We start from the raw sequence: 22,191 nt of genomic DNA on the forward strand, positions 1-22,191 counted from the left end.
CTAAGACTTGGGAACACTAAGCACACGTGGGCGGACCAGCCTGAGAGACACCAGGGAGCCCTGGGGACCACGGCAAGGTGACGGGCGCTGTTCGTCCCTGAAGTGGCAGCGCTCTCCAGGCTTGGCCTTGCGGGGCAGGGACTGGCCCTGGAGCCAGACTGGGCATGTCAGGAGAAGTCAGGGTCCCACAGAGCCATGCCGCAGCCCCAGGGCCACCAGCTGGAGGCCTCTGCTCTCTGCAGCGCCTTGTCCTGGAGAGGAGACGGGCAGGTCTGCAGGACTGGGCCCAGCATTGTATCTCAGGGCTTCCTTCTAAACTCTAAAGGTCACTTTTGAGGTCAGAGTTATACCTCTAATATCTGTTCACTGAGAAAGTGAACAGAGGGCTCCCGAGAAACGGAGAGCATTTTAGAGTGAGCTTGTGATTTATCTTTGAAGCAGTGATCTGTGACTGTGGGTGACTTGCCTCCTTCTCCAGAGGACATCTGGCAGGACTGGAGATGTTTTCAGTGGTCACAACTGGGGAGGATGTGCCATTAGCCTCTAGGGCAGACCGGAATGCAGCTGTCACCCCGTAGTGCCCAGGGTGGCCCTACAGAGCCGAGCTCCCTGGCCCAGGTGGAGGGAGTGCAGGGGAGAAGCCCTGCCCTGGAGCAGCCACAGCGTGTAGTGATCAGTGTGCCAGCAGCTCTCCGTTACTATAACAAAATACTCAAGACTGTCACCCTACATGGAGGAAAGGTTGGCTGGGCATGGTGGCACATGCCTATAATCCCAGCAACTCAGGAGGCTGGGGCAGGAGGATCCCAAATTTAAGGCTAGCAACTTGGTGAGACCTTGTCTCAAAACAGTCCTGGGGCTACCCCCTTGGCCCGGCTCTTCGTGTTTCCTCCACCTCTGAGAAAGCACCCAGCTGGGTCCAGGCCTTTGGGGACATTCCAGGTCTACACCGTAGCAGTGGGTGAACCAGCCAAGCCCAGCAAGGCTGCCATGTTCCCGAGCCCTTGCCCAGAGCCGGGCTCGGTGCTGGATGCCTCCTGTGCCAATTCCCTGGTCTCTCAGGAACCTTGTGAGTGGCTTGATCCTTGTCCCCTCTTAGCAGTGAGGACCCTGAGCCCAGCAGGTGGAGGAGTCCTGAATGATGGTTCCGTGGACAGCAGGGTGTGCCCTTGTCACCTGCCCACACAGGCAGAATCTCAGTCTTTGTCTGCAAGTCACATTGTCCCCAAGGCCCCAGGGGATGCGGGAGGAAGGTGCACCTGGCAACTGGTAGCGCCAGCTCGAGGCCCGGCTTCTGGCCAGGTGGCCTCGAGGCTGCCGATCCTCCTGAGCCTCTGCTCCCCTGGCCACACGGGCTGACCCTGGTGCAGGACCACGGGTTGTGCAGGGCAATGAGGGAGACGAAGCTCTCGAGTGACCTGAGCCTGGATTCAGACCCGGCTCCTCTGTGTGTGGCCTTGGCTAGCTGTCCCCTCTGAGTCTGTCTCTTCTGTGAAGTGGGGTGCCAGGTCCCACTCTGTGCACTCGGGGGCCACTGCTGGCTCCAGGGGGAGGTGTGGCCAGGTGCCTCCGGTGGCCTGCCTTGCCTGCTGCACCCCGCCGCCCTGGCCCTGCCTCAAGCGCTCCTCCCCCAGGCTCCGAGGCCATGGCTGCTGGACTGTGTGCCGGCCAGTGTGTCCTGAAGGTCAATGGCAACAACGTGGCCAGCGAGGGTGCCCAAGAGGTCCTGGAGCACTTCCAGGCGTTCCGGAGTCGTGGAGAGGAGGCGCTGGTGAGCGGCCGGGGCTGGTGCCCCCCCTGGGGAGACGTGCGGGCAGCACAGGGGGCTCTGCCCAGGGCACCAGAGGACTGGCCCCACCCCCCACCTGGGTCCCCAGCTCTGGGATACAGACAGGGGCTCTAGGCAGGGTGGCATCGTCCACCCCCTCTGCTGTCTGTCTGGGTGTCCACGGCCAGACTGTGACTTGGCCTGGGGACTCGGGTGCTGGCACTTTTCAAGGCTCCCTCCCCTGGCAGTGGTGGGGCGGGCTCCATCCAGGCTGAGGGCAGGGCGTTCCCGGGGGCCTTGGGAGCTCCAGGGACATCTGGAAGCTCCTTTAGGGTAGTGTCCCTAACTGGCCCAGAGCTGAGCCGGTGGCCCCTTGGCCCCGTCCCCTCCTCCCTGGCCGTCCCTCTCACAGCGGCTCCTCCCAGGGCCTCTACCACTGGATCTACCACACCCATGAGGACGCCCAGGAGGCGCGAGCCAGCCAGGAGAGCCCCAGAGAGGACCTGGGGGCCCTGGAGGACGACCAGCCAGACTCTGGTAGGGGGAGGCAGGGTCGCGACAGGGACAGGGCGGAGTCCTGTTCTGTGCCAGTGTCCTGCCCACCTGTGGGACTGGGTGTGGGGGGCAGGTGGGCAGGCTCTTCCAGGGCGGGGTGGACGGCAGCAGGCAGCAGAGGCAGCCAGCGCCGTGGAACGGGCTCCGGCCGCCCTCGAGTTGAGGCTCCCGTTGCATGCCGGTGCCAGGGCTTGGCTGCGTGGCGCGGTGCCCTCCTCAGTGTCGCCTGCCCCCTGGCTTCCAGCCTGGCCCCTGCTGTCCCTGGGCCCACAGCTGAGTCTGCGCGAGGACAGGCCGGTGGTCAGCCTGACGGTGGACAACGTGAGCCTGGAGCACGGCGTGGTGTACGAGTACGTGAGCACGGCCGGCATCAAGTGCCACGTGCTGGAGAGGATCGTGGAGCCCCGCGGCTGCTTCGGCCTCGCCGCCAAGGTGCTGGGCAGGGGCCCTTCTGGAGCCCGAGGTCCAGTCCCTGTCCCTGCACCTGGCGGCCATGGGCCGAGGAGGCGACTTGTCCCTTAGCCTGAGTCTGCAGCATGGCCGCCGCGGACCTGACCTGGGGTGCTGGTAGAGCCTGGACCCTCCCGGCTCAGTGGGTGCTCAGCGGCCACTGCTGCTTCTGCAGGTCCTGGAGGCCTTCGCTGCAGAGGACAGCGCCTTTGTGCAGAACTGCGGACGGCTCATGGCCAGGAGCAGCGCCATCGTGACCATGCCCCACTTCGAGTTCCGCAACATCTGTGACACCAAGCTGGAGAGCATCGGCCGGAGGATCGCCTGCTACCAGAAGGTAGCTGCGCCCCAGAGGTCTCCACCGCCGGCTGCCAGGCATGGGACCTCACCTGGGGTATTTTTTTTGTCAGTGTCAAACTCCAGTCCAACTTTGCTTAAACAGGAAATTTTATGGGTTTCTGTCACTGAAGAGTACATAGGTGAACTTCAGGCATGGTTGTATCCAGGCTCTCAATCGGATATGACACTATTGCAGGAGTACGGCCACTCTCCGTCCCTCGGTTTTGTTCCCCACGTGGCTTCACACTCGGGCCGTGAGGTGGTGGCCCTCATAGCTCTGGCCTTAGCGCTATCAGAGGGAGCTCTTGCTGGCCCTGTCCTAGTCCCTGTTGGGGGGAAGGTAGCCCTGCCTGAACCTCAGAACTGAGCCAGGAGAGACGGTTCCTTGAGGCCAGCTCAGGTGCAGCAGCTGACGTGGAGAAGTGGGTGCAACTAAGTCCTGAGGCCCCCACGCCCCGGCCTCTGCCTGGCCCAGGAGGGACAGTGTGGGGGCAGTGCTTCCCATTCGGAGGCCCTGCTTCCTAGGGGTGGCCCAGAATCCCCGGTCCCCACTCACGGTCCGTGCCCCCTCTGTTCTCAGTTTGCAGCTCAGCTGAGGAGCCGGGTCAGCCCCGCCTTCAAGCAGGCAGCCCTAGAGCCCCACCCCCTGTGCGGCCTGGACTTCTGCCCCACCAACTGCCACGTCAACCTCATGGAGGTGTCCTACCCCAAGACCACCCCCTCGGTGGGCAGGTCCTTCAGCATTCGCTTCGGACACAAGCCCTCCCTCATCGGCCTTGACCCTGAGCAAGGTACCTGCTCGTCTCTGTTAGAGGCGGTGCTTAGACTCACACTCTGGTACCTCAACAGAACCGTGTCTGGGGGCCAACAGTCCAGGCTAGAATGGTGGCTCCGTGGTCATTAGGAGTCCAGGCCCTTCTATCTTTCTGCATCACCATCTCTAGAAGGGGTCTCTAACTTTCAGGGTGCCTCATGGTGGAGTATGGCTGCTGGTATGCCAGCCACCATGTCTGCATTTCCAGACAGGAAAAGCCAACCGTGGTTAAAGGTGTATTAGCATCAAACTGAAACTGTCTTCTTGAGGTAACTTAGTGGATCAAGATTCTGAAAAGGGCAGTCGGACGCTGTGGTGTGCACCTGAAACTGAGGCAAAGGATCACAGAGTTTGAGTACAGCATTGGAACTTAGTGAGACCCTGTCCCGAAATTTAAAAAAAAAAAAAAATTAAAAAGGCTGAGGTAGAACTCAGTGGTAGAGCATTTGCCTGGCCTGCACGAGGCACTCAGTTCCATCCCTGGTACCGCCAAAAGAAGGAAAAGAAAAAGAAAGTTCTGGCAGGGAAGTTCCCTCTCCCGGAGTTCTGGGAGTGGGTCTGCTTTCGCTGACTTCCCGCCTGCCCTCCTCCCCCGCAGGCCATCTGAACCCCATGTCCTACACCCAGCACTGCATCACCACCATGGCTGCCCCGTCCTGGAAGTGCCTGCCTGCTGTGGACAGGGACCCCAACGGCCAGGCTCTCAACGACAGCCTCGGGCCCCCCAGCAGGGCCCTGGGCCAGGAGGACCGGGGCCTGAGCTTCCTGCTGAAGCAGGAGGACCGTGAGGTGCAGGACGCCTACCTGCAGCTCTTCACCAAGCTGGATGTGGCCCTCAAGGAGATGAAGCAGTACGTCACCCAGATCAACAGGTGAGCCGAGGCAGGGCCCGCGGGGCGGCAGGGCCCTTGGCCTCACTCCACAGCAGGGGAGTGAACTTGTTGAGGCGAGCGGTCCTATACACAATGGCCTGCGCTCATCAAATGCTAGGGGCACTCCTACCCCCAAGGTGACAACCCAGAGTGTCTACAGACATTGCCAGATGCCCCTGGGGGCCATAGTACCCTTCCAGCAGAGCAGTGAGTGCTGCAGCCTCCTCAGGGAGGCCGAGGCACTTGGTGAAAGCCTTGGGATCTTTGTTCTTTTAACATCCCAGGAAGATAGAGAGCTGGACCTGAGGTCCCCCTTGCTGTGACACAGCAGGGCACATGCAGCACCCCCTGTGCCAAGGGTGGGCACTGAGTGTCTGCAGGGCAGCAGGGTGGGGCAGAGCAGGGTTGATGGCACCTCTGGGATGGGCAGGCCAGAGGTGGGCCATTCTGCATGACAGTGACCCCTTTCTTCAGCAAACATGTGGGGGAGGAGACAGGACGTAGCCATTAGGACCCTGGAGACCAGCCACCAGAAGCAGCCTCTGGATGGGGCTGGGGCCCTCCTGGATGTCGCCCTCTAGGAGATGAAGTAGTACATCACCTGCCTGGAGGGGACGATTTTGAGAGTGTCAGGAACACTTGAGCAGGGACCAGGTACTAAGGGGTCTAAGGAACTGCTGATTCCGTTCTGCAGAGTGAGAGGCACATGGTCACCTTAAGACAGGGCGTCTTCCTGGAGCCTGTTGGCATTTTGGGTGGGTCATTCTGTGTTGTGGGCCGCCCTGGGCACTGTGGGTGGGTGGCAGCGTCACCAACCTCTATCCCCCAGAGGCCCTAGCACCCCTTGCCCCTGTGGTGACAACCCAGACCATCTCAAGACGGCGTCCAGTATCCCCTGCAAGGCACATTGCCCCTGGGGGAGATCGGAGGCTGAAGAGCCCTGTGCTAGAGTCACAACGGGGATGGACAGGGTGACTTGCTCTCGAGGCTCTCTTAATCCTCAGGGCTGGGAGGGGGGGCTGCAGGGACAGGTGGACCCCCTCGTGCTGCGCCCCTGCTGCAGGCTCCTGAGGTCCTGTCGCGCTCTCTGCCTCATGGGTGGGGACTTCTCTGTGGAGGCCGCGGCTGTAGGCTCAGGAGCCCGAGGCCTGGGCTTTACTCCTGGCCTGTTGGCCGTGTGACCTCAGGCTGCCTCTCTGACCCTCGGTTTCCTCACCTGCAGAGCGGGGCCAGTTGTGACCCTGATCTCCTGAGAGGCGGGATGGTGGCTAGCCTGGGCTTGTGGGTCGCCTGTGAGGCCCAGCACTGTGTCTAACATGTGGCGTGTCAGTCCCACCTCCCAGCCTTGAGACGCCTGTGACACCATCCTGCTGCGCAGGTCGAGTCTCATGAACAGTTTGCCTCGGGCCTCTCAGACAGGAGGTGGTGGCGTTAGGGTTTGAAGGGGCTGCAGCCTGGGCAGGAACTGCCTTTTGAATGACTTTTCCTTGTGCGCGTGTTTACCTGCCATCTGTCCCGGGTGCTCTTGTCCGTGGTGGCAGAGCCCAGGGGTGTCCGAGGCCCTGCGGCCTGCCGTCTGGAAGCCATGCCCTCTGGGCCATGTGCAGAGCCCCAGCCCGTGCGCAGAGCCAGGCCAGGAGCCGCCAGAAGGCGTGAACCTGCGCTCTCACCCCGGCAGGGCTGCGGGCGGCTGCGCAGTTGTGGTTGCCTTTCCAAGGGGTGACACAAAACCCTGGACAGCTACCTGTGCAGGATCAAAGGTCACAGCTGGTGAAGCTGGGGCCTGGGCCTTTACCTGGAGCCCTTGCCCTGCAGGCTGCTGTCCACCATCACGGAGCCCACCCCTGGCGGGGCCTGTGACCCGCCCCTGGCTGAGGAGGCCTCCTCCTCCTCACTGGTCAGCGAGGAGAGCGAGATGGACAGGACCGACCATGGGAGCATCAAGAAAGTGTGCTTCAAAGTTTCCGAGGAAGACCAGGAGGACTCGGGCCACGATATCATGAGCTACCGTGACTCCTATAGGTGGGCATGGTATGGGTGGCCCGGGGCTTGGTGGGACGGCCAGCAAGACAGTGAGCCTCTGACCATATGGAAGTTGGGACCATGGACGTTTTGTGGAATGCGGTGGTCTGGCCCTGAGACCTGCCCAAGGTGCATCCCAGAGAGCCCACCCAGGTCCCCGCCCAGGCTGGCGCTTCCATCTGGCCTGGTAGACGCCACCCTTTCAGCCATACGTGTCCCAGTGCAGAGGAGAGGGCTGATCTGCCCACACGGTGTGCTTCAAACTTGGTTTAAGACCTGTGGTTTCTGCCAGGCATAGGGATGCACGCCTGTAATGCCAGAGCTAGGGAGGCCGAAGCAGGAGGATCCCAAGTTCAAGGCCATCCTGGCCAGCTTAGTGAGGCTCTGTCTCAAAATAAGTAGATGATAGGTAGGTAGGTAGGTAGGTAGAGCTGGGGGTGCACCTTAATGGTAGAGCACCCCGAGGTTCAGTCCCCAGCACTACAAAAATAAACGCTATTTATTTTTACTTGATCTGAGGAATAAGTCTGTTTCTTTTTCTTCTGAGGGGCCGTGAGCTGTCTTGCCACTGGTTAGATTAATTGTAACGACATCAGTGAGGCCTTAATTAGCGGTTAAGTAGATTAGAACTCAGTTCCCTGTGCTAACTCTGCCTGGCTGCTGGTAATTCCTTATCTCAGCCTAATGAGCCCCGGACCCCCTGAGAAGGGCCTTGTCACCTTCAGCTGCAGCCAGAAGGAGTCCTAGGCAGCCAGACCCCTCTGGTGGGCAAAGCCCAGGGCTGCAGGGATGCGGCCAGCGAATGCTCCTCTTGTCCCCACGGGACCTGCCTAGTCCTTGTGCCCAGTTTCCTGGAGTCTGTAACCGGGTCGTTCTCGCTGCGTGTGTGCCTGTCCTCGGAGCTCCGAGGCCAAGGTCCCTCGCGTCTCTGGGTTTTCCTTCTGAAGTTCCTGTTCCTCTGGTTTTTCATTGAATTGTCAAAGAGCGTGGGGTGGAATTTTGGAACAGTTGCTCCTGATTCCTTGAGTTCCTTTTGGTCAGGTGAGTGGTGGGTTGTGCCCAGAGTCAGGGTTGTCCCTAAGAAGAGCCAGGCACTCGGGAGCACTGGGGACCTTGGACAGTGGTGACAGCTGAGTGGAAGCAACTCTCCGCTCTGTTTCTGTGCTGGGCCATGAAGCGCTTCCCCCCGGCGGACCTGAAAGACCCCGGGCTGGTTGTCCCCTGGGCTGGGGCTTGACCGTGCTCTGGAGCGGGTCTGGGTGCGGGGCCAGGGGTGCGAGCGAGGGTGACTCGGCCGTCTCGCCCCAACGCAGCGAGTGCAACAGCAACCGGGACTCGGTCCTGTCCTACACCAGCGTGAGAAGCAACAGCTCGTACCTGGGCAGCGACGAGATGGGGTCCGGTGAGTGGGCCGCCCAGCGGGGCCGGTTGGTTAGCGGGTGTCCTCCTGCTCTGTTCCGTTGTTTGGAGTTCGTTGCTTTGAATCGCATGGAGCCTCCTTCTGTCTGCTGGTTTGGCAGGTACTTAGTCAAGCACCTCTCACGCACCAGGTGCTGGAACTTAGCAAAGCTAAGATCGCCACACAGAGCAGATAGAGACCTCGGTGCGGTCGTGCACCATGGCCTATGGTTGCATGGGATGTGTGGGTGGTGGGTGCTCCGAGGTCCCACAGATCCCTGGAACCAAGGGGGCCCATAGGGATGACCATGCACCAACCCAAAGTCCAGATAGCACAGGAAGGTTTAAAGAAGCCAGTGAACTCGAATCCAAACCCGTCGTGCTCCCAAGTGTACCCACCGATGGTACTTGGATGCCGTCGGCAAGGGCACATGTATGCAGAGGGACATGCGGTGGCTGGCGGGCGGCTGGACGGACAGGTGGATGATCAGAGGAGGTCGTGCTGTGTCTGCAGCGCTTCCTGAAGCCTGACGTTGCTGTGTGTTAATTTCAGTCTCATTCTCTCAGACTTAGAAAGTACACTTTGTGCATAAATAGGTCACACGTCCACATGGGCCATTATTGGAAAGACAAGAGACAGGCTGAGGTGGCGGATCCCTCCCACCCTCAGCCACGGCCTCCTGCTGCCCAGGCCGCCCCCCTGCACCCCGTTACTGCTGTGTCCTGCCAGAGGACGTCTCTGCATAAAAACTTGCCCCCATCATGTGGCAGAAGAAAAGAAGGCCCAGGCAGGCGGACTGTGTGGCTGGGCTCTAATGTCTCATGATAGAAGATCAGGCCATTGAAATATGTCCCCAGAGGGGTTCAGTGGAGCTGATTTCACTGGAACAGGGGCTGTGACTCTGTGGGGCTGGGATCCAGGTCTTTGTCCTCAGTGCCCTCATTTGTGGAGTGGGAATGACAACAGCTTGCCATCTGGGGGGTGTTTGTGCTTCTTGCCCATTTTTTAGATGAAGAAACAGAAGCTCAGAGAGGTCCAGGGATTTGCCCAGTGACTCAGCTGGGGCCTGAGTCTGGCAGGCTACATGTCCCCTGTGGGTCTAGGGCTCTATAGCCGTGTGGCCTCCTTGAGAAGAGGTTGGGGAGGAGCGGGGTGGGGCAGCAATGACTGACAGCCACGCTCTGTCTTCTGCCGGGGGACGAGCTGCCCTGTGACATGCGCATCCCATCGGACAAGCAGGACAAGCTCCATGGCTGCCTGGAGCACCTCTTCAACCAGGTCGGCCTCGTCCCAGCCTGGTGTGGCCCTGGGTCCTCGAAGCCCCCTGACCGCCACGCTCACTGGGGGCTTCTTGTCTCCAGGTGGACGCCATCAACACGCTGCTCAAGGGGCCGGTGATGGGCAGGGCCTTCGAGGAGACCAGGCATTTCCCCATGGAGCACAGTCTCCAAGGTGAGGGGTGCCCGGTGGGAGCAGGCTGGATGCTGGGCACACACCCCTGCTGCATGGCTCTGGCTGGTCCTGGCTGGCAGACTCCTGCCTGAGGGCCACATCAGCCCACAGCCTGCTTTCGCTCAGAATCTGTCTCCACTGTCATCCTTATATTTTAAAGTTTCGTAAAAGCCAAACAACAAGGTCTGTGTGGTAGAAGCTGTAGGAGCTGCAAAGCCTGACCTGGCTCTCTACAGGGACAATTGGTGTCCTGGGGTTGGTCCCTGGGTCCCCTGGGCCTGCCCATTTGTGACACGAGGGACAGCCTGGAGTGCACTTCCTGTCTGTCATACCCACGGAGATCTGCTCCCCTCATCACACTTTCCAGCCTTGTGACTTTGCTGCGGAGTTTATTATTGATGTGACTTTTGTTTTGTTAATGGCATCTCCTGCAGAGTATGGTGGTGCAGGCCTGTGGTCCTAGTGACTCAGGAGGCTGAGGCAGGAGGACCTCAAGCTTGAGATCAGCCTTGGTAATTTAGCAAAACCCTGTCTCAAAGAAAAAAAAAAGGACTGGGGATGTAGCTCAGTGGTAAAGGGCTGGTGGTTCAATTCCCCAGTACCTAAGTGAATGAACAAATAGGTTTTGAAAAGGTATCTTCCTTTTGGAGATTGAATTTTAAAAGGATCTTATTAAAATGCCCCCATAGGAAGAGCCAGTGTAGTAGGCCATATATTGATGATAAGCCACAGTGATCAACTTAATGGGAAAGCCACAGTGTCATCCCACTGCCGTCAGGTGGGCACTGCTCCCTGCCCGGGGCCTCTGCTGCTCTTCAGGAGAGGGCTGTGTGAAAGAAGAGTTAAGGCCTCACCAGCACCAAACCGAGGCTTTCCTCTGCAATGATTGAGATGAAAAGAATTGGCATTTCTTATGTCCTCCTGCCTTTCATCCCACTAACCCCCCCACCATCTGTCCGTCCCCAGCTGCCAGTCCATCTGTGCAGCTATGCAGCAGGTAAATAGTTCCCTAGAGCCAGCTTGTGCCAGGCCTTGTGCTGGGTGCTGGTGACCCTGAGCCCGATGGGACACTGCTGACCTCGCGGGCTCCCAGCTGTGTGCAGGAGACGGGGATGTGGACAGCCTCTGCCTCCAGGGGAGCATCGGGTCTGCTCAGCTGTCCCTCCCGCTGTGTCAATCCCCTGTCCAGGGGTGAACCTCAAGGAGAAACAGCAGAGAGGGCCCCAAGCCACAAAGACCTCAGAGACCCAGGAAGAGGCCAAGGGAACAGGGGCCTGCGTCTGCCTGGCCTTTGGCTTATTAGGGCCACATTCAGGTCCCAGTTCTCCCACTACCCAGTGTGACTTTAGGCAAGTGACTTGCCTGGGCTTCCCCCTCTGTTTAGGGAAGGGTTAGAACGAGGTCACAACTCATGTGCCTGCTTAGTTGGTTGTGGCATGAAGACCTGTGCCTGAGAAGAAGGCTTCTGTGGCTACCGGGTCCAGATCTGGGAGCAAAGAGTGCTGTGATTGATTGGTGCTGTCTCCACTGGATTGTCTGTGGCTGTGGATCCTGGCCCCCGACTGGCAGGAAGGGTGCTGAGATGGATCCGTGGTGTCTGCGATGGGAGTGGCATGTGAAGTGGAAGCACACTGACCATGCATTTGTCCTCCAAGGCCTGGATTACATCCTAGAGCCTGTTGCTCCCCGGATCTAGGTTATAAACTTTGGAATCTGGTGACAGGGCATGGGCTTTTGTGCCACTGTTCTCCAAAGCCACCTCCGTCCCTTCCCGGCCCTCATGCTGCTTTCCTGCCCCAGAGTTCAAACAGAAAGAAGAGTGTATGGTCCGTGGCCGGAGCTTGATCCAGATCAGCATCCAGGAGGACCCCTGGAACCTGCCCAGCTCCATCAAGACCCTGGTGGACAACATCCAGAGATACATGGAAGGTCTGCGGGCAGGGAGGGTCATGGGGGGCCTGTGGCCTTTGGCTGGGTCTGGAGAGCAGCAGGGTCCTGTTGGGGCCCACCTCTGTGCCCCTTCCCCTGTGTGCTCAGGGAAGGGGAGAAGAGTGGCTGCACGCTGTCAGCTGAGTGGCCTCCCCGGGCCGGCTCTCCTGTCGCCTGCCAGCCCCCCTTAGCCGCCTCCTCCTCTCCCTCCCCCTTCAGATGGGAAGAACCAGCTGCTCCTGGCCTTGCTGAAGTGCACAGGTGAGGGCTTTGCGGGGCAGCCGTGAGTTCATGGGCCCAGGGGTACGCGGCGAGGCCTGCCTGGCTGTAGGCGTCCATGAGGACAGCCTGGGGGGCCTCTTCTGTGGCCAGGGTGATTTTTTCTTGGCCCATCAGGATCTGCACTGGGGAAGGCGACCCTTTGGCCTCCTGCCCCTCTAAGACTTGCACCTTGTGTCCAAGGGACAAGTCTCAGTCCCTGGAGCTGGGAGCCCTGTCTTGGGCCACCTGCTTCCTGGGTGATTATGACGAGGACACAGGATAGAGGGCGGAGGGCGAGGGAGGCTGCTTGTCAGTAGGCTCCAGACCCAGCAGACGGTGGAGGCCAGAGCTGCAGGTGGGGTGGGCCATGTTTGTCCACCTTTGTCCCTCCCTTCTTCTCAGAAATTTGTAGTCAAGGGAGGATCCATGTCAAAACAGGCAGCTGCACGCAGCTGGCCAGATGTTGAGGGTAATTCCTCTCAGCAGCTGAGACCTGCAGCCTCTTTGCCTCAGGTGGGGTGGGGTGGTGGAGGGGCGGGGCAGCAGGAGAACCCGGTTCTCAAAAGCGCCGGTGGAGCTTGGTGGCACAGCCGCACCACTGGCACACAGCCGGCCAGGCTGAGAAGTACTGCATCCCAGAGAGATGGCCAGGGACGGGCCTGGATAGTGGCCAGGAACCCACAGGCCCACCTGCTTGGTCGGGGGAGCAGCAGCTTTTGGGTGAGGTGGCTTGCTCACGGAGTGGGGAGTTCTGTGGACCTGGCTTTTGGCCCCAAGAAAACTTTTGGCCAGTTCGCCCCATGCAGGGTCTGTGGGGGGCTCGGGGCCAGGGGTGGTGCAGCCTGCTGCCAGCACCTGCCCAGAGGCCTGTCTGTCCATCACAGACACCGAGCTGCAGCTGCGCAGGGACGCCATCTTCTGCCAGGCCCTGGTGGCCGCCGTGGGCACCTTCTCCGAGCAGCTGCTGGCGGCCCTCAGCTACCGCTACAACAACAACGGCGAGTACGAGGAGAGCAGCCGGGACGCCAGCCGCAAGTGGCTGGAGCAGGTGGCCGCCACCGGGGTCCTGCTGCACTGTCAGTCCCTGCTGGCGCCAGCCACAGTGGTGAGTGGGCAGAGGAGGACGGGAGGCCCCCCAGCCTGTGTCCCCTGCAGTTGGCTCCCAGGGCCCCGCTGTTCACACAGCAGGTGTTTATTGAGCACCTACCATGTACTGCTGTTAGGAACTGGGGCCTTACATCCTGGTGGGAGGGAGACACACATAGGTAAAAGACATGGCGTAGACCATGGTGCTCAAGCTAGGCGGTTTTGCCCCAGGGGACACTGGCAACATCTGGAGACATTTTTAGTTATAGCAGTTGAAATATCCAGGAGTAGTGTCTCTGGCACTTGGTGTGTGGAGGCCAGAGATGCTCCTCAGTGTCCTACAACAGTCCCAGGACAAATACCTGCAGTGCTGGGTGGCTCTGGTGGCCAAGGCCCAGCTGCTGGCTGGTGGGAAGTGTGGCCTCGGAGCGCCCTCTGCTGGGCAGAAGTCTGCTCTCACCGGACTCAGAAAGGCAGCCTGGGCACCAGCCCTCATGTCTTGGAGCCACATGCTAGTCCCTGTCCGTTTGGTCTCTGACGTCGCGAGGCACCAGACTGCTGGGGTCCACAGCTCACCTTCCAGCCGGGGAGGCAGATGAGAAGACACAACGGAAGGCTGGGGGGAGAGGCAGGGAGTGGAGGCCATGGCGTTCTTGGGGATCTGTGGTCAGAGCTGGCCGTGTTGAAGCGGTGACTTTGAGCCAGTAGACAGGAACAGCCTGGGGCAGAGGGAGCAGCTGTGGCCCCAGGAGCAGGGAGGCAGTGGGAGGTGAGGTGCGTGGGCTGGGTCTGCAGGGCTGGGCCTCGCTCTGGGCAGGAGGCTCGCGGGTTGGAGGCAGGTGAGAGACAGGATGTGGGTTCAAGTTAGACAAAGGTAACAGCACGGGGAGAGGGGGGTTGTTTGGGGGAGGGTAAGGGGGAACTGTGGGGTCCTCCTGGGACGTGGACCCCCCTGGAGTGGTGGCTGGGAAGTTGGGGGGCTCTGGAGCGTGTTTTGATGGTGGGTCCCAGGGCTTGGTCATGGCTGTGTATGGGGCAAGGGGAGAGAGAATCGGGTGGGTTGGGCCTGCTGGAGGGGCAGGAGGTGGTGGGTTAGCTTTGGAATGGTTGTTCATGACCGTTGGTGCAGGGAAGGGCCACTCAGCAAGTCAGAGCCAGATGGGTTCTGACCCTGGGGGAGCAGGACAAGCTGTAGGCAGAGCACACGCAGGACCGGTGGGAGGAGCCTGCTGTGTAGCACGTGGCCTAGATTCGGACCCCAGCTTGTCCAGGGAAAGCTTGGGGTGGGTGGCACCCGAGGTCCCTCATGTGTCTTCTTGCAGAAGGAGGAACGCACCATGCTGGAGGACATCTGGGTGACCCTGTCGGAGCTGGACAACGTCAGCTTCTCCTTCAAGCAGCTGGATGAGAACTACGTGGCCAGTGAGTGACTCCCCACCACTGTGGGTGTCAGGACGCTGAGGCGGCAGGAGCGTGTGGGGCCACCTGGCCTCCCGTGCGAGCAGGCCAGCTGCCCGAGCCTCACTGCCCAGCTGGAGTCTGAGAGCTGAATTGCAGCACACGTGGAAAAGGGGTTCTTCCACATCAGCCAGCTGCCCCACCACCCGTGAAAGACCCACGAGCGATTCTCATTCAGATCCCACCCTCAGATCCCATTCAGATCGCCCCTCTTTGTGGGGAAGAATTAAGATTCTTAGGGACTAAGGCCGTGATTACCTGAGGTTCCTTGGTCCTGTCTTCCTCCCTCTGCCCTGCCCACCTGCCCACCCACTCGCACCACCCACCCCAGACATGTCTGCAGCAGGGAGCACTCGGTACTTGCCAGCCAGAGACAGGCTCTGGGCCACGGTGCTGGGCAGCATGACCACAGCTTCTGCCCTCCCCATGGTGGTCTCACCCTGGGTCACCTGGGGACATCAGAGATGCCGATCCCAGTCGCTGGCTGCTGTGGGTCAGTTGGGGCCTGGGTAGGGGTCCCGGAGGAGCGCAGGTGACCTCCTGCTGAGGCCGAGAACCCTGTGGGTGCTTCCTGCGCGGCTCTGCTGGGCCCTGGGGACCCCGCCCAGACCTCCACCTCGGGAACTCAGGGGTGGAACAGGGCGCCCATGTGCCACGTGCTCTCCCCAGGACTCCAGAGCTCATGGGCCCTTTCACTTCACTTCATAAAAAGCCCCCTGAGACGGCTTTTTCCCAAGTGCCACACCCTTGAAATGGCTGTGTGTCTGGGCTGCGTGTCTGGGCTCTCGGGGACATCCATCCTCCCCTTCAGGGACCAGCTCTGACCTCCTTGGGGCAGTACCGTCCCTGCTGAGGACGCAGACTGCTGCCCAGGGGCCAGTTTGAGTTGGCTGTGGTGCTGCCTGTCGTGGGCCGAGCTGGGGTCCGGGAGAAGCCCTGGTCCACCAGTGACACCTGCAGGCGCAGCCGGGGTCCCCAGGGCCGCACTCTGCCCCCCTGCCCGCAGCTCTTCCTCATGGGGGTGAATGAGATGCAGGTCCTGTTGGAGGGCAGCTTTTGCCAGGTGGGGCCCTGAGTGACCAGCAAAGGGTGACAGGAGCACCCTAGGGCTCTGAAGACACCCGGCTGGTTCCCCTGCCGGGCAGTCAGTGTCGGGGCCAAGAATAAAGCAGTGGCAACCAGCAGCTGTCGAGGGTGTCCAAGAGGCAGGTCACAGGCGGCTCCGCGGGGTGGGGCTCTCTGAAGCGCCCTGCGGGTTGGGAGTCTGAGGCGCTCTCTAGGCTGGGGAACGGGGGTCACAGGATGCGACTCTGGCGTGAGTGGACATGGAAGTCCCAGGGTGCCACCTGAGGCTGGGAAGAAGGGGGTCTGGGGTTATCCCCCTGGAGTGGGCCGACAGGGAGGCACTGGGATGTCACTCTGGCACCTGGGGAAGGGAGATGTGAAGCTCCTGTAGCAGGGGGCGGGGCCCTGCGGTGAGCCTGTCTGGCCTTGTCCTCCGCAGACACCAACGTCTCTTACCACATCGAGGGCGGCCGGCAGGCCCTGAGGGTGGTCTTCTACCTCGACAGCTACCACTTCTCCAAGCTGCCCTCCCGCCTGGAGAGCGGGGCCAGCCTCCGCCTGCACACCGTGCTTTTCACGAAAGGTGAGCTGCGGCTATGGGGGACCGCAGGGGCCGAGCCAAGGCCACCAAGCACTGGGGACCCAGCCCCTCCCTCCCTCCTCTCCCTTCAGCTCTGGAGAACGTGGAGGGGCCGTCTCCTGCGGGCAGCCAGGCAGCAGAGGACCTGCAGCAGGAAGTCAATGCCCAGTCCCTGGAGAAGGTCCAGCAGTACTACCGCAAGCTCAGGTGTGTGCCTGGGGCTGTGCTGGGGCCAGGGTTCAGAGAGCTGCCACAGGGCGTGGACACAGCAGTGCCGGGCAGACCCTCTGCGGGAGGAGTGGGCCAGACGCCCCTTTCTGGGGCACCTGCTCTGTGTGGGGCCTTTGCATGAGAGTCCAATGGCGGTGCGCACAGTAGTTCATGCTAACTCATTTTCCAGATGAGGAAACTGGGACCCAGGGGCATACACAGTGTGCCCAAGGTCACACAGCCAACAGTCTGGCTTCAAAGCAGGTCCTTTCTGCTGAGCAGAGTTGCCTGTCCACTCTGCGTGGGGACCGGAGCTGAGATGGGTGCTGAGATTCAAGGGCCTTGAGAGGGGCGTGGCCCCTGGGCCTCTGTCCTGGTCACACCTGCAGGGAGAAGTGGAGGGAACAGATTTTGCTGGGAGCAAGCACGTGTCCAGGGGAGCAGCTCCCACGTCCTTAGCAGCCTCAACCGTGGCCCTCCGATTCCTGCCTTGGTGACAAAGGGTTTCTGAGAATTAGGAGATGGCAGGTCCAGTGTCAGGGCCTCCTCCCCTGGGGCCTGGTTGGCCACTTGCTGTCGTCCACCTGCTCCACAAGCGCGTCTTTCACCTGTGGCTTCTACTCCCTTCCACGGCCCAGTGGAGACCGCCTGGTTCCCAAGGCTTAGGTGCCTGTGGGTTGGCCCTTGAGAGGAACCTCTGTGGCCCAGTGAGTGGCGCCCAGGGCCAGGCGGGGACGGGCTCAGGGAGGAGGAGCAGGTCTGGGCGGCAGCAGGGAGGGCGGGGGCTGTTGAGGACAGCACTTGGGGGGCTGTCAGGGAGCCCTGAGGGTGACCTCCTCCTGGGAGACCACAGCCCTGCAGCTGTGGCTGGGGGTGGCCCCTCTCAGCCTCTCTCTCCCTCAGGGCGTTTTACCTGGAGCGGTCTAACCTGCCCACGGACGCCAGCACCACCAACGCCAGCACCACCGCCGTGAAGATAGACCAGGTGCGTCCCCCCTGCAGCGGGGCCTGAGGGACCACTTGGCCCACCTGGGAGTCCCCAGGTGGTTTCTGCTCACTGGTGGCCTGCTCCTCTCTGCTCTTGTGGTAACTGCGGGTCTCTCTGGGGCTGGCGCCCTTGGAGAGGTGGACCCACGCCGGGTGGGCCTGGGTCCTCTTTTTCCTTCACATTGATGTGGGCACTTAGAAATCAAGAGATCTCCTCAGAACAACGGAGGCTTCCAGCTGTTTTGAGAAGTGGACAGGTGTGAGGCCTCCTGGGGGCTCCTCCCCACAGGCTGGCCTGTGCGGGGCGGGGCTAGCCAGGGCCACCAGCCTGTCGGCCCCTGCTGACAGTGTCTGTGGCCGGCCTTCCCGGCTTGTGCAGGCCTCACCCCGGCGTGGCGTTCTGGCCTTGGGGCTGGAAGCTGCCCTGGGAGATGCTGGGCACCGCGCTGTGGGATGTGTGGCCGGCAGGATCTCGCCATGGCACAGGAAGACTGAGCCACCTTTACCTCCACGCGGTGGCTGGGGGTCTGGGACAGCAGGGAGGGCTCCTCCTCAGGAGGGGTCTGGAGGGCACGAGCGAGGCACTGTTTGTGCTCAGAGACGTCCTGGGCCTGAAGAGGCCGGGCCAGGGGTGAGACCTGAAGTACAGGGCGAACACCGAATGCCAACTGCAGGGTAGCGGGGAGCCACAGATTGCTCTTGAGCAGAGGTCATGGAAACCTTGGAGAAGGTGCTGGGGGGACAGGTGCAGGGACCTCTGGATGAGGAGGAGATGGGGAGGCAGGCCAGAGGCCCTCGGCTGTGCCCCGAGCGTCCCCATTGTATCTGTCCCACGCCTTGCAGCTGATCCGCCCCATCAACGCCCTGGACGAGCTCTGCCGCCTCATGAAGTCCTTGGTGCACCCCAAACCTGGGGCCGGCGGGAGCTTCGGTGCCAGCCTCATCCCCGTCTCCTCGGAGCTCTGCTACCGCCTGGGGGCCTGTCAGATGGCCCTGTGTGGCACCGGCATGCAGAGGTAGGCCAGAGACGGCTGGGCCTCGGGGTCAGGGCGGCTGGGCCCGAGGCCTGGTCCTCCACTGCTTGCCGGCCTGGGGCAGGGCCTCGGGGATCTGGCCGCAGGTTGCTGTGAGATGTGGCAGCAGTGGAGGGTGGCAGGGCTGCGGGTGTCCTGGAGCCGGGCTTGGGAGCAGGAGGCGGGTGCCAGGCTCCTGAGCCTGCCATCCGCGAGGGAACGGTGTCGCACACCTCCTCGGGATGCGCTGGTCTCTTGGCCTTGCTGGACACTTCTGCCTTCTGTCCCCACCCTTGTGTTGGCCCCAGGGAGGAAGACCGCCCCTCTCCAGTGGGCCCTTCCAGGCCCCCTCGTCCCCCCACTCAGGTGCCTCCCGCTCACCAGGGCCTCTGTTTGCTGCCCGCCCCCCCCCAGGCAGGGTCCCGTGAAGTCAGGGGCCGTGTCACTCTCTGCCGTAGCCCACCACCTAGCCCCGTGTCCGGCACTGATAGGCACTGATGGACAGGCATCCAGTTGTGTCCCATCAAGGGAGGAGGGCACCCTGCGAGCTGGGCACTGCCAGGTGTCTGCGCCCACGGGCTCATTTCCTCCCGGCTGAGCCGGTGTGGAAGGGCTCATTCAGGGGCTCTCAGCCAGGGGCAGTTCTGCTCCCCAGGGGACATTGGCAGTGTCTGGGACTGGCATCTAGTGGTGGGGCCAGGTGCTCTCCGTGTCCTGCAGTGCGTGGGACAGCCCTCTTTCTGGTCCCCACGTCAATGACACATTCGTCTTGATTCTCAGGAAACTGGGGTGTGCAGAGATGGACTGTCTGTCCCGGGTCCCGGAGTGAAGGGCGCAGGGTGGGGTTCCAGCCGCAGGCCCGGTGCCGAGCCACTTCTGACCTGATAGGGTCTGAGCCACGTGGCTGTGCTGGGGGCCACTGAGCAGAGGCCAGGCCGGAGGAGTCCCCTCGGTCAGCCCTCAGCTCACTGAGAGCCCCCAGGCCCTGCCTGGCAGCAGTGACCTGCCGAGGGGTGGCAGCTGCCAGGAGGAGGAGGGCAGGTGGGGGAGGTCAGCCCGGAGAGGACGCAGGGCGGAGGTGGGCCGCGCAGCCACACGGGGTGACGGCACTGGAGGTGGGGCCTGGCGGTGGGAGCCGCTGCCCACGCCCTCTCCCACCCGCAGGAGCACCCTGAGCGTGTCCCTGGAGCAGGCGGCTATCCTGGCGCGGAGCCACGGGCTGCTGCCCAAGTGCATCATGCAGGCGACGGACCTCATGCGGAAGCAGGTGGGCCTCGGCGGTGCTCCGGGCTGGGGCCCAGGGGAGCTGCCTGCTCCCTGTGTGTGGGAGGCCACCTGGGCCTGCGCGCCCTCAGCCCAGACCTAGCCCACCTGGGAGCCCCCCACCCGCAGCCAGGTGCCCCTGCCTGTCCCCACTCCTCCAGGCCCCAGACTGACACTCTTACCTTCCAGGGCCCCAGAGTAGAGATTCTGGCCCAAAACCTGCGAGTCAAGGATCAGATGCCCCAGGGCGCTTCGCGGTGAGTGGCCCCTGCCCCGTCTCCTCCAGGGGGCCTTCAGCCTGGCAGACCCCTGGGCTCTGCCAGGGCCCCATCTGGCTTTTGAGGACCCTGCTTTGGGAGAGACGAGTCTGGCTCAGTCTGTAACCTCACGAGGATCTGCTTCTCCTGGAGCCCTGGAAAGGGTCCCTAAAGGTCCCAAGTGAGCGGCGGGTGGCTGCTGGGGGGACCTGGTCAGTCTGCCCTCCCGTCCTCCACCCCACCATCTCTCGGTGGCACTGAGCCCTGTGCAGCCCCTGGGACCTGGGCTCACTGGGCCAGACCCTGTCCCCCGCCCACCCTGCCCAGTTCCTTCTCCGCGTCTGCTCACGGTGTTCAATAGCTTCCCATCTGGAAACAGCTTGGATATTGCTGAAGTCGTTCAGTGTCCCCGCACGCCCTGGGGCCACTCCCCCAGTGACCGCTGTCTTCTGTGGCCCCAGCATGTGGCCGGGCCAGGCCGCTGCCCTTGGTGGTGCTCCAGGGTCCCACACGGCTCGTCACCCTCAGCTCTTTTCCTGATACTCTTTGGGCGGTTCCCCGCCCCAGGTTCCCGGTCCATCTTCCCATGGGGACCCATTTGACCCAAATAGCTATGCTGAGAGCAAGGTCCTGCTGTGGTCCCCAGCTGGCAGGTGGGGGTGCTGAGGCCCAGGGAAGTTAAGCATCTCATCCAAGGTTACTCAGCTAGGAGATGGCAGAGCCACCAAACCCAGGCCCAGCCCTGTCCCCGGAGCCTCTGGGGCCTGGCTTTCCCGTACTGCGGTGGCCTGCTGCCCGTTGCTCCCGCTCTGCGGTCAGGACTCCTCGTGGCCCATCTGACCTCCTGTCCTGTTGGAGAGCCAGCAGCCGCACCCCCCTCAGGTGCAGGCTCGGCTCGGAGCCCTCTCTGCACCCTGCTGCATCTGGGTCCCGGGGTCTGCGGAGGGAGGAGCTCCGGTAGAGACCGGGTCTTGCTAGTGGCCGCAGGTGCAGAAGGGCACCCCACGCCCCACACACCCGTGTCTGAACACACAGGTCTGCTCACAAAGACACGCCTGTGTCTGTAAACACCTGCTGGCCTCTGGGGGACAGATGTGGCCCCGGAGGGGACCGGGCAGCTGGGGAAGGTGTGGCATGTCCACGTGTTCACGCTCTGTCTCTTGATTCCTGCCAAGTGGTGTCCTCTGGGTGTGCATCACCTATAAGGTCAACAAAGTGGCGGGGGAGTGCTGAAGGGCCTCTGGGGTCCCACTCATCCTCTCTCTCCTGCCCCTACCAGCCTCTACCGCCTCTGCCAGCCTCCAGTGGACGGAGACCTCTGAACACCACGGGTCACCTCTCAGCTGCGCCCACGGAGCCGCAGAGTGAGGGGGCCCAGAAGGCCATGCCACAGGCAGCAAAGATGTCCCGAGGCTCCTGCCCAGCTGTCCCTGGCCAGCTCCCTGCACTGCTGCGAGGACAGGGCCTACTCGGCCATGACTGCCCACCACCCTGGGCCGCACATTCTCCACCCTGGGCACCGGGCTCCAGGGCTTGTGGAGCTCACGGTGCAGCCAAGCTCCGGACTCCATCCCAGTCCTAGGGACAGTGTCAAGGTGCTGGCCCGGGAGGCCTGCGGACAGCTCCCTCGGGATGGCGCCACTGCACTTTGAACCCGGGCTCCCTCAAGGCCACATCCCAGGGCCCGCGCCGTCTCCGCCCGAGCTTCCTGCACACCCCAACCTTACTAACCGGCTCGGTGGACTCAGGGCACCCAGCCTCAGCCAGGAAGGAGAGAGGGACAGGTGCAGCTCCTGCCACCGGAGGACACGCAAGAGCCACACCAGCTAATGACGTCACTCACCGCCATCGGAACTGGAGCCGCCAGCCCTGGGCCGAGACGCACTCGGACTTATTTATATGGCGTGACGTCTCTGGTGTTTTATTTTATTTTTTGTTGTCGTTGCCGTCTTTGAGATTTTTTCTAAGGTTGTATAATTATATATTTGACATTTTAAGTTTCAAAGAAGGGCATATTGTCTAACAGGGACCAATGTGAGGTAGTATTGCAGTTTTACCCAGTTCTACTAAAAAAGAAAAACTAAATTATTGAAAATTTTAAGAACACTGTCCTCTGTTTTAGAGTTGGGGTGGCAGGGTGTCCCGGTCTCCACAGGTGCCTGCTGCCCACCCTGCTTCTCCAGCATTGACTCGGGGTTAGAACTTTCTAGATGGTGGCTGCAAAGGCTTGAGAGGTGGCAGAGCTGCGGAGGGAGGCGGGGAGCCGGGGGCCACTGAGGGGCCTCCTGCACGGGACACTGCGTGGCACCTCGGGTGGACTTTATTTTCTTGATGTTAACTTCTCAGAGCAGGGCATCTGGGACTCTGAAGCCACCTGCCCTTGTGGGCAGAGGGACCCACAGAGGACCCTC

The 22,191-nt window shown here is 61.7% G+C and overlaps 1 protein-coding gene across 1 annotated transcript in view; it reads left to right on the forward strand.

The window, feature by feature from the left end:
• The window catches only part of LOC308631613 (phosphatidylinositol 3,4,5-trisphosphate-dependent Rac exchanger 1 protein-like), a gene marked incomplete at its 5' end in the record, with an annotated part of 82,913 nt that extends 61,475 nt beyond the window's left edge, over window positions 1-21,438 (forward strand). The window contains 21 exons of the mRNA XM_081262997.1: window positions 1,635-1,771; window positions 2,194-2,305; window positions 2,568-2,755; window positions 2,949-3,110; window positions 3,693-3,903; window positions 4,525-4,798; window positions 6,614-6,820; window positions 8,134-8,222; window positions 9,394-9,497; window positions 9,581-9,671; window positions 11,472-11,600; window positions 11,820-11,861; window positions 12,746-12,966; window positions 14,270-14,369; window positions 15,910-16,053; window positions 16,143-16,257; window positions 17,164-17,245; window positions 18,091-18,263; window positions 19,425-19,527; window positions 19,713-19,780; window positions 21,060-21,438. Coding sequence (XP_081119123.1) covers window positions 1,635-1,771; window positions 2,194-2,305; window positions 2,568-2,755; window positions 2,949-3,110; window positions 3,693-3,903; window positions 4,525-4,798; window positions 6,614-6,820; window positions 8,134-8,222; window positions 9,394-9,497; window positions 9,581-9,671; window positions 11,472-11,600; window positions 11,820-11,861; window positions 12,746-12,966; window positions 14,270-14,369; window positions 15,910-16,053; window positions 16,143-16,257; window positions 17,164-17,245; window positions 18,091-18,263; window positions 19,425-19,527; window positions 19,713-19,780; window positions 21,060-21,102 — 2,795 coding nt within the window. The 3' untranslated portion in view covers window positions 21,103-21,438. The remainder of the gene's footprint in view (window positions 1-1,634; window positions 1,772-2,193; window positions 2,306-2,567; window positions 2,756-2,948; window positions 3,111-3,692; window positions 3,904-4,524; window positions 4,799-6,613; window positions 6,821-8,133; window positions 8,223-9,393; window positions 9,498-9,580; window positions 9,672-11,471; window positions 11,601-11,819; window positions 11,862-12,745; window positions 12,967-14,269; window positions 14,370-15,909; window positions 16,054-16,142; window positions 16,258-17,163; window positions 17,246-18,090; window positions 18,264-19,424; window positions 19,528-19,712; window positions 19,781-21,059) is intronic.
• Between the last annotated feature and the right edge of the window lie 753 nt (window positions 21,439-22,191).

This window comes from Spermophilus citellus (genome assembly GCF_964194105.1).
Source record: "Spermophilus citellus genome assembly, chromosome: 12".
Lineage (NCBI taxonomy): Eukaryota > Metazoa > Chordata > Mammalia > Rodentia > Sciuridae > Spermophilus > Spermophilus citellus.